This window comes from Temnothorax curvispinosus, unplaced genomic scaffold (genome assembly GCF_003070985.1).
Source record: "Temnothorax curvispinosus isolate PA1 unplaced genomic scaffold, ASM307098v1 QBEX01013732.1, whole genome shotgun sequence".
In the NCBI taxonomy this organism is placed as follows: domain Eukaryota; kingdom Metazoa; phylum Arthropoda; class Insecta; order Hymenoptera; family Formicidae; genus Temnothorax; species Temnothorax curvispinosus.
Window position 1 is genome coordinate 109937 of NW_020223512.1, and position 16205 is coordinate 126141.

General features: G+C 45.3%; 1 protein-coding gene across 3 annotated transcripts in view; it reads right to left on the reverse strand.

Annotated features, from left to right (window-relative positions):
* Positions 1-16205, reverse strand: part of LOC112463899 — a 48352-nt gene that overhangs the window by 17712 nt on the left and 14435 nt on the right. The window contains exons 2-7 of one of the 3 annotated variants that reach the window (XM_025030580.1): positions 7535-7759; positions 5688-5810; positions 4534-4542; positions 2879-3163; positions 1257-1679; positions 412-642 (exon numbers count right to left, since the gene is read on the reverse strand). In XM_025030580.1, the coding sequence (XP_024886348.1) occupies positions 412-642; positions 1257-1679; positions 2879-3163; positions 4534-4542; positions 5688-5810; positions 7535-7739 (1276 nt within the window). In that variant the 5' untranslated portion in view covers positions 7740-7759. The remainder of the gene's footprint in view (positions 1-411; positions 643-1256; positions 1680-2878; positions 3164-4533; positions 4543-5687; positions 5811-7534; positions 7760-16205) is intronic. The other 2 variants (XM_025030583.1, XM_025030581.1) reach the window with 2 other exon arrangements.

Here is a 16205-nt window from a genome sequence, read left to right on the forward strand (position 1 = left end):
TCTTCCCTCCCCCCCGAACTTGCGCGCCTATCAAAAAAGGCGTCCGCACCGCCTTCGTATTAGACGAACGGCGTGACGATTCTTCATACGGTTGAAAAGTGCGATCATGTTGATTTCCGATTATCTGTTATCTTGCACGAGAGCCTTGATCGCAGTTTTCGCAAACGACAGTTCTTTGTACGCTCATTAAGAGGTCCAAATATCTTAATTTTGAAAACCTTATTTATATCCTCAATAAGATTCCCTCGCATTGCGTACGCCTACGTACCCCGACGAATGGCGATTCTTTGTGTGGCTGGTGATGTAACGTAACCATGTACGTAATTTAAATGTAACTACGACGTATACTAGGTCGTAGGCTAGACGTGTATTTTCTTAGAGAGACAAGACTTTTGTCGGGGATCGACTTACCATTCTCGGACTTTGGCGGAACGGGTTCGATCTTGACGGAGGTGGTGGTGGCATGAAGAGACGTGGAAACTTCTGCGACTTGACAGGGCACCGAAGCCAAAGGTTCCCTTTTCACGGTCAGGCCAGCGCCGCTATTGTTAATACCAGCGCCGCTATCCTGCCCGTTCCAGGACGAGACGACAGGTAGCGTCCTGCTGCATCCCATATCTGAATGCACGACTTTTGTCTTTCCTGTAATCAATCAATTTCCGGTCTCGTTGTTAACGCACACAAGTTCAAAAAGAAAATAATCAAGAGTTATTCGATCTGTGATTCCATTACGATGTGTGCGGCAATAATTTCGAGAATTTAACAACTTAATTTTCAGTTCGTCGAATTTTCGAACTTGGAGATTGGCACTCGAACTTTGAAAATACGAATAAAAAAATATAGAAAAATTCAAAGATTATGAAAATTTGGGGAGGGAAATTCGAAGTTTCGCCGATCTGAGAAACCAAAGACGGAGCCCGAGATGGGTCTCTCGGCCCAACGGTTCGTCTCTGCGGTCGTCCAGAAATTCTAGAATGCAAAAGTTCGAAAATGCAAGGGACTGAAAAAAATATGTGATTCGCAGTCGTCTCGTATTCCGAACGGAGCCAATTATATACCGGATATATACCCGGATATTACCCGCGCGCGCACTCGAGTATCGAGCAGGTATCTGGGCTATTCGGCTGTAAGCTCATTTTACCCGGTCCAAAAGTATCAGCCCTAATCTCGAAGCGTGACGCGCTCGTTCGCACGGCCCTATTCATTCGGACTTATAACATGGAAAAGTCTCCGGGGGGAGAGAACGGACGTCGTACCGTTGCTGTTCCTGCAGAGGCACGACGCCCTGGTCGATTTGTTCTCCAGCTTCACCGGTTGGCCTTGACTGGAAAGGAAAGCCTCCCGTTTCTTCGTGGCGGTGGCTTGAACGGCGATCTGGTTGCCGATCGTCTGGTTGCCACCGCCGCCGCAGCCGCCGCCGATACCGCCGTGCATCATCATGCTGCTGCTCGTGCTGCTGGTGTTGGTCAGGCAGGACGAACCGTTCACGGTGACGGTACATCCTGTCGCCGCCGCAGTTGCGCCTATCGGCGGTTGATATTCCTGCAGGAGGACACCCGTCGTCGGCGCGATGCCGTTGATGGTCGAGTTGGGTGATGAGAAGCTGTTGATGGTCAGCGTGGGTGTGCTGCCGGTTACTAATGACAGCTGAGGCGAGAACGCGTTCTGATGGAGACCACCTTTCGCGAAAAGCACAGAAAATTACGTTAACATATTCTTATCGTACAATTAATCCGGGTAATTATGATACATCCGCATCCGGATGCGCGTCAACAGCCGTCAATATTTTCCATATAAATTAATATACACATCGATACTGTAGAGAAACGAGAGAGCTTTAGATACAAATCGAACGTAACGACCTGTGCTATTTTCGTGATGATTGATATTGTGCCGGTAATGTAAAATAATTTGAAATGGAAATGATTTTCGCAGAAATAATGTCGAAACGCAGCGGCGAACGTGTAATCGAGGAATATAGGAAAAACTCGCGTACATGTTTTTTCGAGCTTTTTCCGATGCTTCTTCCGCGCGGGAAGTGCTACAAGTGTTCGTTCGCTGTATAGATAAAATTGCTGTTTGCGTAACGAGAAGTTACGCGAACTCGTTTGCTAGGTATATATGAAAGAAATCAAAGCTGGTCCATTCTAATTTACCCCTCTATGTTAGTTCATTTTTTCGCTTATCAACGTTGATTAAGTTTGTCAAATTTTGGTTAACACAAGAGACATGATTGATCTAACATGATTTATAATGCTAATTGATCTACTCTTGACGGCGCTCCTCCAAAATCGAAGATATTTATTCTGTTATTCCTGACTCTTTGACACAAATTCATTTCTCTTGTTCATACTAACTAGGGTTGATGATTTGGATCAGGTAAAGTGAGTTATCTGGGTATCCGGGTTATCATTAACCATAATAACAACGTTAAATAGATATTATCAGGATAAGGATAAGGACGATTCAATATTAGTTAGCACATTGTGTCAATAACATTATCTATAATTCTATTTCTTTTAATTTCTTATCGGTTATAACGATGTCGCGAGCGAAACTAATATAAGTTAGCTGTCAACGATTCGAAAATGTTCACGTTATTTGTTTCGAAAGTCTCGTTTCAAAGTTAAAAAGAAGTTTTACATCGCCGCAATTTGTACTATTTATGTATGTCTATTTCTACCAATGTAAATTAACTTTAATCTTGATTTAATTAATCTTTTTCTAATTCTTAGAACTAGAAAACGATAAAAAGTAAGTTAAACCGAGATTATAAAGTTAATCTATATTAATAGAAATAGACATTAGAATTTGCAATATTTTTAAATCGTGCTTGCGCGACCTTTCTCGGCGTTGTTACACAAATATAGATTCTCACCGTGATGCAGATGATGAATTCCGGTGAGGTTGAGGGTGTGCTGCGTGTGCTGCGTATGCTGAGCGTGATGCAAACTACCCGCCACGTTAACGCCGACACCCTGCAGGCTCAGGGCTTGCTGGCCTGTGGCGGCTGCGGGCGCCAGGTTCGCCAAATTTTTCGCCAGCAGCTCCAGCTGTGTCACGGGCACAGGGCTGTAGGGCGATCCCGGCGGGGGCGTGGGAGCGCCCCAGGTGTAGCCACCCACCCCAACCCCAACCGCCGCGGAAAACACGCTCTCTGAAACTGGAGAACCCGCCGCCCCGATTAATCGACCCGGCCGGCCTTCCGCCGATGAACGTAAGTTTCATCCGCCGCGAGTATAGGAAATAGCCGTGTAAGTACGGTATCGCGATACGCGAATAGGCCGACTCTACTTGGCGTAACGTGCAGTTTGTTAACCCTAAGGACGTTTAACTCTTTCACGCATCGTGTCCATACGATGCTACGTAATACGCTTCTCTCTGTCTTTCCCACAGGGATGACGGAGCCGCACAGTCATTTGGGCTTTATTAACAAACTCACGGACCCGAGCTCAATACATTGCGAATACTCACGCATATTAACACACTGAGAAAAAAAAGTTATTAACTTGACTAAATATTTTTAACTGATTATTATTTTTTTAATTGAAATATTAAAGTATTTGAGTCAAATTACGTCGTGTTAGATTTAATATGTCGTATTTAATTTAAATACATAAATATTTCCATTAAAAAAATAATAAGTTGAAAATATTTAGTCAAGTTAACAACTTTTTTTCTCAGTACACGTATATTTTTAAACATCATACACATCCATATATACATTTTTGTAAACGATAGCGCAACAAAATATCATTTGAGAGAAAAGACAGAAGCAAGATACGGGCTCCAATTTAAGGATAATAAGAATGAGAACACAAACCATATGTGTTAGATATAGCAAGATAGCGAAAATTATATTTATTTTTTATTTTTTAATTAAGAAAAAATCTCTTTTTTTTATTTATAACATTTTATTGCAACAATTTTCTGTATATAATGTGTAATCAAGTGGCTCTTGTATATTCATATCCATAAATTTTCACAATTTACGTAGCGAAACGGGAATATTTTCTACTCTTTATTATTGATAAAACGTGGACGAGTAGCTCATGGGGGCTACTTTAATCCCATATTTCGCCAATAATTAAAATTCCGTATTTTACCGATAATTAAGTGATCGGATATTTTATCGATAATTAGTTAACTGTGGAGTTTTTGTAAAGAGAGACGTACACACAACAGAGAATAGAATGATTAATATTTTCGGGAGCCGTTTCGCAAGGAGAACGCACAATTCTCGGGAGAGAGAACGCGCGTCTATCAGCGCGCGCGGCAGCGCGATATATCTTCGGCGGCGCGCTGCGCCATTGCTAGGACTATTGATTTTATCTAAATGCGGATACGTATCTGCCTATGCAATTTAATGTGTGTGAAAAATATCCCGTTGATATCCCGCAACGATGTACAGAATTGGCTGTCGTTAATTGGATATATCGAGAGCGTGTCCTTCTCTCAAAGCGCATTCAGAAAAATTTGCATTTGTATCCGCGGCTCTTTCCTTATTACGTCAAATTATTGGTTTATACTTACTTGTCCGTTCTGCAACAACGTGAAAGCATGAAAGACAACATTAAAAATTAAAAAATTACGGAGAAATGGAATTCCCCTTCCTCCTTCATTGAAAAATCGACTCGAGACTCGATTCGAAGGCTTTAATACCGTCAATTAACGAACGCTCTGTATTACCACTTTTTCGACGGTTCGAAAAGACGAAAGACGCGCCTCGAAAGAGACCTTTCACAGGTTCCGCGGGCCCCTTGTCCGATCCACAATGGAGCAATTATGCAATTAAAGCGACGAACTCTGGATAAGGACCCAGAGGAGTTGAAGAAAAACGCGCGCGTCACAAATAGAATTCCCGCGTACACAGTCCCGCGTGTCCAGTCGTCGTGTAGACGGCTCGCCTCGCCTTCTTAGTTCCTAACAACCTCATTGTTCGAGGTGTAACCTAAAACGCGGCTGCGTGAAGTGGTAGACGGTGAGTGGATTCGAGAAAGAAGAAGAAAAAAAAGAGAGAACGCAGGGACGCGTCGGAGGATCGAATCCTCCTTCTTCTCGGAGTCTTGTCGAAAATCGAATCTCGCCGGCGAGATTTCAATTATCCGGAGGAGAGGGGTTGCCCTATTCGCGAAGACGGCTGGAAAAATTGGCGAGGATGGCAAAGTTTAACATTAAGAACGATTTCCAGTCGGTTCCTTCGATCGCCAAGCGCTAGCTCCTCAATCCTTTGCGATCCTACGTCGCGGATATTCCAATCATGAAAATCTTATAGATAACACATAAATAAGAAAATCTACGTATATTTGTTATCGCATATATATACCTATATATTCGGAACCTCTATGAAATGTCTTTATCTTCAATCGCGTGTAACGCGAAAGTTATCGATCTCTGAGCTATAATTAAGAAATCGACACAAGTGTTTTGATCGTAGAATTCATTATTAATGTTAGCCTCGAAATTTCACGTTTATTCTATATGTTTTATAATATATATATATATATATATATATGACACTTAACTAAGCATTAGATATGAGGAACGATCAGATTACGAAAATGCTCGCTCTTTTTGTAAAAATGTAAAACGTGCAACGCGTCCGCGACATCAAGAGATATGCAGCGAGACCTCGAGCGCGGTCTTCGAAGAAAGCGAAGTCGTAAGAAAGGAAGTCGTAAACTTACCCTTGTGCGTCGCGTGATAAGCCCGTGCTGGCATCGGTTGCTCGGGGGTGGCGGGGGTGGCGGCGAGGTAACTGCCCCCGCCACCCCCTGGGAATAACGAGTACAGTCCGTAGCGGTTCGCACCTGTAACATCGTCGTCGACATATTAAACAGGTAATAATTATAATTAAAGCCACCATTCCGTCTTTCGGAAAGAGACGTTAAGCCGTTGGTCCAAAGGGTTAAAGTGAGAGGAGAAGGATAGTATTGGATGAGAATTGAATAAAAGGTTGGGAACGTCCCTACAAAACGCCTTGACACCCTGAGAGGAGTCAATAAACGTATTTATTTTTATCTTAATTAATTGAAGTCTAAAGAAAGAAACGAGTAACGCAACGAGATTGCGATTGACACTTAATTTTTACTGAGAATGAGACCGGCAGACGATATACTTCTGAAAAGGAATACGTTAAAACGACTAATACGTAAAGATAGACGTGGTACTGACTATTGACTACTGTACTTATCTCATTCTGAAAGAGAAGGAGGAAAACATCAGACATTCTTTTCTTGGATTACGTGGACGCGCAACTAGCTATTATAAAGTAAAGAACGGGAAAGATTCAATATTTCCTCGTATCCTTCTCTTTTTCTTTAATATCTGGCCCAACATATGCAATATGAAAGCATATTTCATGCCGGTTTATCTGTTATATCTATAGTTAAATCGTTTTGTCTTGCATGGATTAAATCACAAATGCAGTTGTAACAATATTTTCTGCGTATATCTTTTATCATTGAATCTAAAAGTCAGAATTTCTATAACGTTCTTAATTTCTGCACGACGTTTCAAACACCGCACACATGTACGACATATAATTTATCATAGAATTATTAAATGCAATGCGTCACGATAACTCATATCCGCATTTCGTATCGCAATTCGTAATGTCTCGAAACTGAACTTTATACAAAATAAACGGTTCGTGTTTACAGCTAGTTCTGTAAGAGGATAAATAATTGTAATATATCGTCCAGGCTTGTCCAGTTTTTCAACGGATAGTTATCTGTCGACAAGGTAAATACAATAACGATCGACCGCAAAACACACAGCCCATTATGCTAAACCGTGCCGAAACAGACGCAAACTTGATAAGGAAAAAAGTAAATACTTGTTCCATCTCGAAATTGATAAAAGTCCATGAAATCCACAATCCCACGATTTGGTTGCCTCTAAAAGTATTGTTTCGTAAGATAGAAGACGAAAGAGTTTGCGCCGGGATACTCGGGATTGAACCGGAGACATTTAGATCCTCAGTCTAATGCTCTCCCAACTGAGCTATTTCGACGCACGAGGAGCCTTGCATTCAGCCTGAATTCGAGATATCGGATTGATAAAGCGTGATAAGCGTATTACACGTCAAGCGTGAACGACCTCTGATCAATAACGAATATTACATAACGTATACTGGATTGGAAACGCAGTGATATTCTTCGCCGAATTGGAGGACAATTTTTTCTCAGCGAAAACTTAATTGAAAGAATATCTTTTTGCATTTTGGCGAATGTTCGATTCGGACTAAAATCAAGATAAAGTTATCTATCAACGCAATACATTTTTTACATGAAATACCTTTGTGATCATAGCTCTCGAGTTGTATTTTAGCGAGAAGAAAAAATCGTTTGAGAAATCGATCGACAATCCCACGATACTGCGTAGTAAGAAACACATATGTAACTTTTCGCAATATATAGGGAGGAATACTCGATATCGGGGCTCTCGAATCCTTTCGGGGTAGTTCAATCCCCGGATCGTTACGCCGCCGCGAGATAATAATGATGATTGATACGTATAATGTAATGCGAACCTTGATTGTGAGCGGGCGCAGGCGTAGCGGCCAGAGGTGGTATGCCCTGGGACTGTTGATTGGGAACCTGATTGGGCTGCGCAGGTGCTAAAGGCCATAGGGTCGTCGTAGCGGCAGCGGGGCCGGTTGTCTGCTGAGCCCGTGCCACCGTGTCCCCCACGGGACGATCCCCGGTCCCACTTTGGGCCACGGGAGGGACCAACATCGAACCACCCCCTCCCGAGGCTGCAATCAGAGTATCGAAAAAGCACACGGCATTAATCTCAATTTTAAACAAACGCGCACGCGAGAGACGTTTGATCGAGGGCCGAGGGGGGCGATCTTAATTTCAATTGTAAAGACTCCTCTGAAGAATGGAAATTACAAGTAAAATTTTCCCAAAATTTTTAAAATTATCGTTATCGTTCGTCGCAACATTTTCACTGTATTGTAAATATCCTATCAATTAAAGAGAGTTCAGAACATAGCGAGAACGTAATCGAAAAGTAAGTAAATTAATGAGGATCGTTGATGAACAGAAGATCGTCGTCACTTCCACATTTCAATTAAAAAGAGAGAAATAATGGATTTTACATTGGTCAAAGCATCCATTCTTAATACTACGGTTTGCTAATTTCGGGGCACCCCAGCTACCCCGTAGATAGACTCGCGGTATGACGTGTCTATGCCCATAAATCTTCGTTTAGAATTCGCGTTTAGTACCGATGCGATGTATAGACGAGAAATTGCTTATACTTGTAAACCAGTCGACTCGAAAATACCGATTCCACAGTACATCGAGATATCGATACCGCGTTATTAGTATCGTAGCATCATTAGCGTCTCGTGTAGAAAGCGGCTTTGAGAGAAAGAAAAGTGCTCAACTATATTATACAACGAGCTTAAAAAGGATAGGGGAAAGACGGAGAACGCAGAAGAGAGGAGATACGGAGAAGGGGTGGAGAAGATGGAGATCGGCGAGATTGACGAGGCAGTCGAAAGGGAGAAACGATGAGAGGAGAAGGTAGTAAAACGGAGAGGAGGCCGAAACGAAGGATATAGAGCGGCTCCGATAAGCTGAACGAGAAGGCGCGCGAGGAGCACACGAGGAGGATAGGGGAGAGGAGGGGTGCCGTTTCGTAGCGGCGGGTGGATTAGATTGGAAGGAACAGTAGAAGGGTGCGAGGTAGAGGAAAGGGTAGCAACAGGTCGGCAAGCATAATGTAGTCTCTTAGATATACAGGGTGACGCGCCTAAGGGTGTGCGCCACGGCGATCGCCATGAGTCGATATATCCAGTCTTGAGACTGTCGGCTCAACGCAATTTTTCAGCATTACAATTTATCGACGAAAGAACGTTCATTTATTAACGTCTTCGAATTACCGTCGCGTAAATTTTAGATCGTTTCACTTTCTCGCGATAGTTTCTGCAGGTACATGCGTGAGTCAAGCGAAGTAGCAGGATCGAATTAATTGAGACATAAATAATGAAAGGAGCCTTATGCTCAAAGTGTCAGGAGTGTAAACGGTTGGTTTTAAAGAATTCTACGAGAAGAAAATCTGGTAAAGCGAGATCTAGATCGACCGTCTGGGTCACGTCGTTCACATCGAGCGTCTCATTAAGAACAAGATACGTTTAATTGTAGTTAATTAATTTGTATCCACGGAGGCGCGGGGTTTTTTTAGGGACAGGAGTGCACTAACATGTACGAATAAAAAAAATGAACCCACATTAATATATTAATATATAACTGGATTTATTTGCATCGACAAAGTAAAAAGTTCGTCGTTTCTCCAGTTTGGCCAAGATTAATTTCCGGTTACGCCCATTGCGCCCGTACGTGTATGACACACAATGACGCGCGTTAGTGAGAGTGCACGCTGTTTCCATAAGGAAAATAGCTACGGCATTACAGCTCCGAGTTGCAAGTAACAAAGTTAATTCGCGATCCTTGACGCGCCCTCGCGTGCGCTCGGTCATGCGTGCACGCGCGCTTACGCACAGGCGCTTACGCATACTCGGAATCGGAGCACATTCGCCCTCGTTACCGCGTGCACGCGTGCAGTAACGACCCAACCGCCAATAACCTGTCAATCCGCCAGGTATACACCGTGTCGGAGGAATACACGTGGCGCGGCGCGGCGTACGCCGCGATAGTCGCGCGAGTGCGAATTATTATGATCGGCCGCCCCTCTTTCACGGGCCCTCTCTCGTCTCGTACGATAGAATTTCAGCGCATTTCGAATTAAAGCCCTCAGACGCAGACTACTCGGTATATACGCGGTGTCTGAAACGCATAGGATAGAATTCGGATGATTCAGTATTGTCGTCTATCTTCTGGCTTCTGGATGCGCGAGCAAATAAGTCATTAAATGAAAGTGTCGGCGACTCGATGACGTAGAGTATAATTGGCGGCAATCATCTCTCTGAGCGGAAGATACCTTTGTTTAGGTGGAAATTGCTTTTCTATGAGTAATTTGTTTGTCTATCCGATATGGAATTGATTTTTCCCTTGATGGAGAACTATGGAAAAATCCGTAGTTCTCAAATTTTAAACGATTGAAACTGAAGGGTTATTTGGGGCTAGGCTGTGAACCGTGTTATACGAATCGCGATTTAGGATATATTATACATTTGTGAGAAACAAATGAATTAGACCAAAGAAAGTTCCCTGGAACCCTTTGACAAAGCACCTTCTGACGTAAGCCCCTTAGGAACTTTCTTTGCATACCCGGCCACACTCGGTGTGGAAATCCGGCCGCGTGTTTTACAAACACCCCGTACGTACGTGTCGGCGTGCGATAAATAAATGGCGGTGACGAAAAAGTCGGCGCGCGCGAGGCACGGTGGTGGAGACGAGGGGGGGCGGGGAAGACGGAGGTTCCGAAGGAGGCGAGGTCCCGACAACGGCCTAATTTTTCATTTCCATCGCTCCCGCCGCCAGCAGCGGAGTGGAGCCGGGGGCGCGGAAGGGGAACGGGGAGGTCGAGAGGGTGGTGGAAGAGAGAGAAGGGAGAACAGGTTTCCAGGTCGATAGGGTACCCCTACGCGGGGCCCTACGAGCCCCGCGTATCTACCTGACGACGCGTCCCGCGCGTAGAGGGCTCGCGAGCCCTCTACGCGCGGAGGGAAAAATAGTGAACAGGTGCTCGTAAAAATCTGACACCTCCGACTTTTCTCGCTCCCTCTTTCCCCTTATACTCGTTCTTCTTCCCCGAATCGGTTCGAGGCGAATTATGGGGTCGAGAACTATCGCGAGAGCTTCCTACTCGGTGACTCCGATTACGCCACAATCAGCCGGGAATCTTGCTTTTTAACTTCCGCTTTGTTTGACAACCGCGTATAGCTCGAGCAATATCGCTATCCGCGCCGCGGGCAGACGCAGGGAAACTTCACTCTGTTATCGTTAATTGATGTCGACGATGAAACTGCGTTGAAACTATTCCAACCGAATAGGAAAGAATAAGATCGTTTGTCGTAGGATACTTTATTAAAAAAAAAGAGACAAGCAGATTTTCTGATTTTTCTTTCTTCCTCGTTTTCTGTAATGAAAGTTTGCGATTAAAAATCCGAGGACGCGAAGAACCAGGATTTTAAAGGATCATCTCTCTTTCACCATTTCTTTACTTAATTCCGAGATGGAGATTATTCTTTCTCCTCTTACATCTAATATCCTTCTGTTATCCGAAAAAATACGCATATTCGTGTTCTTCTCTCTTTTCCAGAACTTTCACAGCTTTTCCGATTATTATCAGTTACGTTGAATCTCAACCACATTTATCAGTGATATGCACTCGGAATGATCGATAAGCGATCGCCAACAACAACGGCCAAGCCGACGCCTACTTCGATATCATCGTCGGTCCGTCAAATTTTACCCCGCGACAACGCGGATGAGGGTTAAGGAGTCCTCGTTCTCTCTCCCTCTCTCTCTCTCTCTCTCTCTCTCCCCCCCTCTTTCTCTCTTCCTCATGTGTGCGGGAGTCAGGGGTCGTGCACACTCCGCTTCGCCATCGGGTGGGTCGATATATGCAGCCTAGGCGACGGGGAAGAGGGTGGCCGGGATTCCCGCGCGCACCACCCTCTTCCCCCACGCGACATGATGGGGGCGACCGAGCCGAGCCGGCTGTCATTTCCACACAGCCCCACGCTATTTCGAGGGCCGAAATTTCCGATCTCTAACAACGCACCGCGTGGAAGATGCTGTTTTCCTTCAGCGAGACCAACAGGGTATCTTGTACAAGCATTTTTTATAAATTGCTAAATCCAAAGAAAACTATACTCTCTTAGAAAATAGAGTTCGGTACAACACACAGTTTAACCTATTTTCTTGACAATTTGAGAAGGTTTTTGCATCACGCGTATGAATTTCCGACGCTTTCGCTGCTGCGCAAAACTCCTAGTTCGCGTCTAGAAATTATTCCGATGCGATTAGAAGCGTGCGTTTAAGGCGGTCGACAACGTCCGTCGTGTTCGTAGCTATAAACCAAGGTCCGAGGGGCCGAATCTTGAAGGCCTTCTTTAAGCCTCTTCAGAGAAGGCCCCCGAGAGGAGAAGGCTCAGTTCGAGAGGACAGGTTCTCCATCCTTCTTCAGTGCCTCTCTCGTCGGGTTTCACCTACACGCTCCTTCGTCGGTTCTTCTCTCGACCCACGGATCTCGCGTTCGCTGATAGTGCTCGCTCACTGCCAGAACACCTGGCCGGCCGAACAAGCCGAATCGAACAAAATCCCTCGAAACACGGTATCGAGGAATTTTTTTCAGCGCCGTACATTTCCTCAGCGTGTTGTATCTTGTTACGAGATAACGAGGCTTGTCGCGGACTGTTAAGTAGATTCAAATTATCTGTCCAAAAGTTCTGGTTTCCGTTTAACAAAACTCAAGGACGAGACTCGAGTTACAACGAGTTACAAAATCATTACAAATTTGACAAAAATGTAAATCGGAAAATCCTTCTGGTCGTAAACAAAATGAGAACCTCGAGCTGAAGGAATGAGAAAGGGAGAAAAAGGCCGAGGAAAGAGAGAAGCACCGATCTCCGAAGAAGACAGAAAACGCATCGTCAAAGAAAGACAGGAAGCTAAGAAAAGAGACCGTGATAGCAGAGAGGAAAGGGTGACTAAAGGGAGGGGAGGCGGGAGGGAGGGCCGAAGGACGAAGAGACGAAGGAGGAAGAAGCAACGTAGCGAGAGCCGGCGAAGGAGTATGGAGGGGAGGGACGACGAAAGACGAAAAGAGACGAAAGAGACTCCAACTTAGAAGATAGGCAGAGAGAGATAGAGGGAGGAACTCTCTTCGAGCGAGAAGACCGAAGCGGTGAAGTGAGGAGGAGAGGAGCGGCCGAGGAGAGATCGAGAGATCAGCGTGGAGAACGTGAATACACGAGTAGTAGGAGGACAAGGACAGGTATACGAGGGGTTTTAAGCTAGGCACAGCATTCCAGGACCCGTCCGTCCGTCCGTCCGTTCCTTCATCCCTTTCCTAGAATCAGGGTCAGCACCGGTAACAGAGAGCGTCATGAGTAATGCATTTTGTGTTGCATTCGAGTTACCGGGATTGTACTCTCGCCGCCGTCGTGTTTGTCATCGTGCGTAAAGACACTCGGAGGTATCTTCATTGAGTCACGGAATACGTGGCTCTGAAAGGAATCGATTGTGTTTTCAGGCAGCGCAGCGCGCTTACGTGCCTCCTTCTGTAAGCCCCCGAAGTTCCACGCGACTCCACCTTCGCGTACCACGCGTGTTATTACTCCGGTTTCTTGTTACACGCCGTTTGAGCAGCAACAGCGATTCGATAGGGAGACCACCCGTTAACGTTTTAGCCGCCACGGGCGATCGAGTGTACTTGATACGAGTTGCGCTTGCATTTCCTCAGAAACTGTAGCGTATACGTATATGTTATGGGACTTTTCTCTGTTAAAAAGATATTGAAAGATCTCGTTTATCTTTTTTTTTTCTTACGTCGTACGCTAGCGACGAACGCGGAAACGAAGCGGAAAATGTAGTCGTCACATCTGAGCGAGTGCCATAACTCTCGCGGATGTATAGACGTCATCTATATATACGTACGACGCGGCAATCAAGCTGTCAATATAGGACGAAATTGCGCGTCTAAGGGCTGATTGTATACGCGAGCTATTCCGGAAGAGAACGAAAAAACTGCACCAGTATCTCGCACGCGTCATTTGCATTCGAAGGCTGGCTTTTGAAGGGACGAGAGAGCCGAGAGAGTCCGTTCCGGAATTTTGCACGCTTTTCCATTTATTCTCTCTCTTTCTTTCTCTCTCTCTCTCTCTCTCTCTCTCTCTCTCTCTCTCTCTCTCGAGCTGCGGAGATCAAGGATCAAGGATCCATCCGCGCGATTTTCCAGGTAAAACTTTCACCCGAGAGCGAGAGAGGATGGAGAGGCGCGCTCTCGAACTATTATCGATCGCCATATGATTATCCGTAGTATTTCGCTCAATATTTTATTTTTAAATATCCGGTGACGCCAAATTCGTCGAAATTAATGACAGGCTCTTAAATCAATCAGAATTATCTTCTAAATATAAAAGTTTATTGCGATTGTCTGTTTAATTAAAGTAAATAAATAGCTGATTATTATACAGCTTTAGCTCTATGAACTCTTTATTTCTTTTTTACAGAATTGAGTAACAGTACAAAATGGCACAGTTCTAGATCAATATCGCATCTTTCTCTCTCTGTCCCTCGTTAAGAATTTAAGCATGATTCTCGGGTTTGAGCCGAATCTCGGGGCATCCATCATGCGTATCCCGCACTATTCTTATGTCCCTTCTTAGTCGTTATCTACGCCGAGATCCGCGATCGCCGGCTACGCTGTCGTATACGTACAGGCACGTAAAAGCTTTGTGTTTTCGGGGCTACGGCAAACAAAGTGCGCCCGAGGAGGACTACAGGGCTTCCCGGGGTAGGTCGCTAGGCAACTGGCGCCCCACTATCGCCCGCGGTGCGATGCCGCGTTTACGGGGTGTACCCGAATTAAATGACTCTGCACCGCGCGGCGGCGGCGTTGGCGTTGGCGTTGGCGTTTTCCCCTTTTCTCCCCATTTCTCCTGTCTTTCTCTCGTCGAACCTCACCGGAGATCTCGTGTCCACTGAACACGTAATCGTTGTGCTCGCGAGCAACTCCGTGGAACCTCTTACAACAGCCGTATGGAACGATACATCTTCCGCACGTCGCCGAATCAAGAGGAAATAAAGAAGAAAGGGGGAGAGACGTGGAACGACATTAATATTGCATAAGCGAAGTCAACAAATGTTGCAGCAATGATCATTACTCGTGCGGCGTGCTGTCACCCGGAGTACTCTGGCGACTGCATTTCTTCCGTCTTTGTCTTCACATTCTAACGAAAGGATTCCCGTTTCGTTGCGTGTATTCTAGTTAATCTTGCGTACGTTGACCATGAAATAATTATAACAATGTACAGCTATTGTAACGTGTATAGCTATATTGTCAGTTGCGTAGTATTGCGCATATTTTTGTACACCTCGTGAAAAATTGATCTCCCCGAAGCTCCACTTCCTTCAATGTCTTAGATTTATAGCTATTTGTCGAGTGGCTCGCGTCGTGCCAACTTAATTTCGTTGCTCGCGATAGAGTCAGTTCCAGGCCGCGCTCGGTTAAGACCAATCGAACAAGTCGGTTCTATGTTTCACGTCGGTCCGACGTAGCCTTGGCACCAAGCACGCAGGAGAGATCGCGGTGTCAAGTTTCGGCGGGGTTCCGCCAGTACAATCACACGTTAATGGTTAATTCTGGCATACCCCCATAAAGCCCCGCGGGTTCTTAGGAGCGCTTTTAAACCATCGGGCCCCGTACGTCGAGGAAATTAAAGTCCCTCGGGGCCGCTCTCTTTCTCTCTCTCTCTTCCCTCTCGCCCTCCCTCCTTCCCTACCGTCCCGCTCCTGTCCGCCGCGCGACTGCCCGCCGTTCGTAAATTGGAGTAAACTAGACCTAACTTAACCCGAAGCCGAGCGCCAGACCTAACCCAGAACCATGGCCGCGATACATATGACAAATAAACGTACGGCTCCGACTTCACGTTTCTAACGCGCGGCCAAGACCGACGCCTTCGAGATTCTCTAACAACGACGGGAGGTCCTCTTCCTCCCTCTTTCTCTACCTGTGTATACGGTGCCCTGAAAATCGCTTGGTTCCAAAAGCGGATTCACGTGAAATTTCGAATTCCATTTTGCTAGAAAAGATAGCGTTTGTAGATCTTTTGATACTCAACGTCTAAGTTTATTTATCATTATATAGTCTCTAATTAATACTCTGAGAATAGAATTTTGCTTGAATTCAAATTAACAATAAGGTTTCGCTGTTTCGTTGAATCTCATGTTCAACCAATTCTAGGCTCGAATGCTAATTGCACTTCCTTACGATCTGGGAAAGATCGGCTCTAAATCGTCCGAGCGACCTGCCATCAAAATTCAGTCTTAAGGATCGCGGGCCCTCGTCGCGGACTCTCGAAGCCCACAGTCGGACGTCGAGCGTGACGGGAAAGAGGGAGAGGAAGAAAGAAGGAAAGAGCGTCGAAAAACCGATCGATCGGTCGGTCACGATTTCACGGATCACCCCGTATATATGCTCGCGCGGCTAGAGAGATGGGTGGAACTCTCGTATCTGCGCGCCCGCGCGTTCAGATATATAGGAAGTGGACGAGAGAGAGA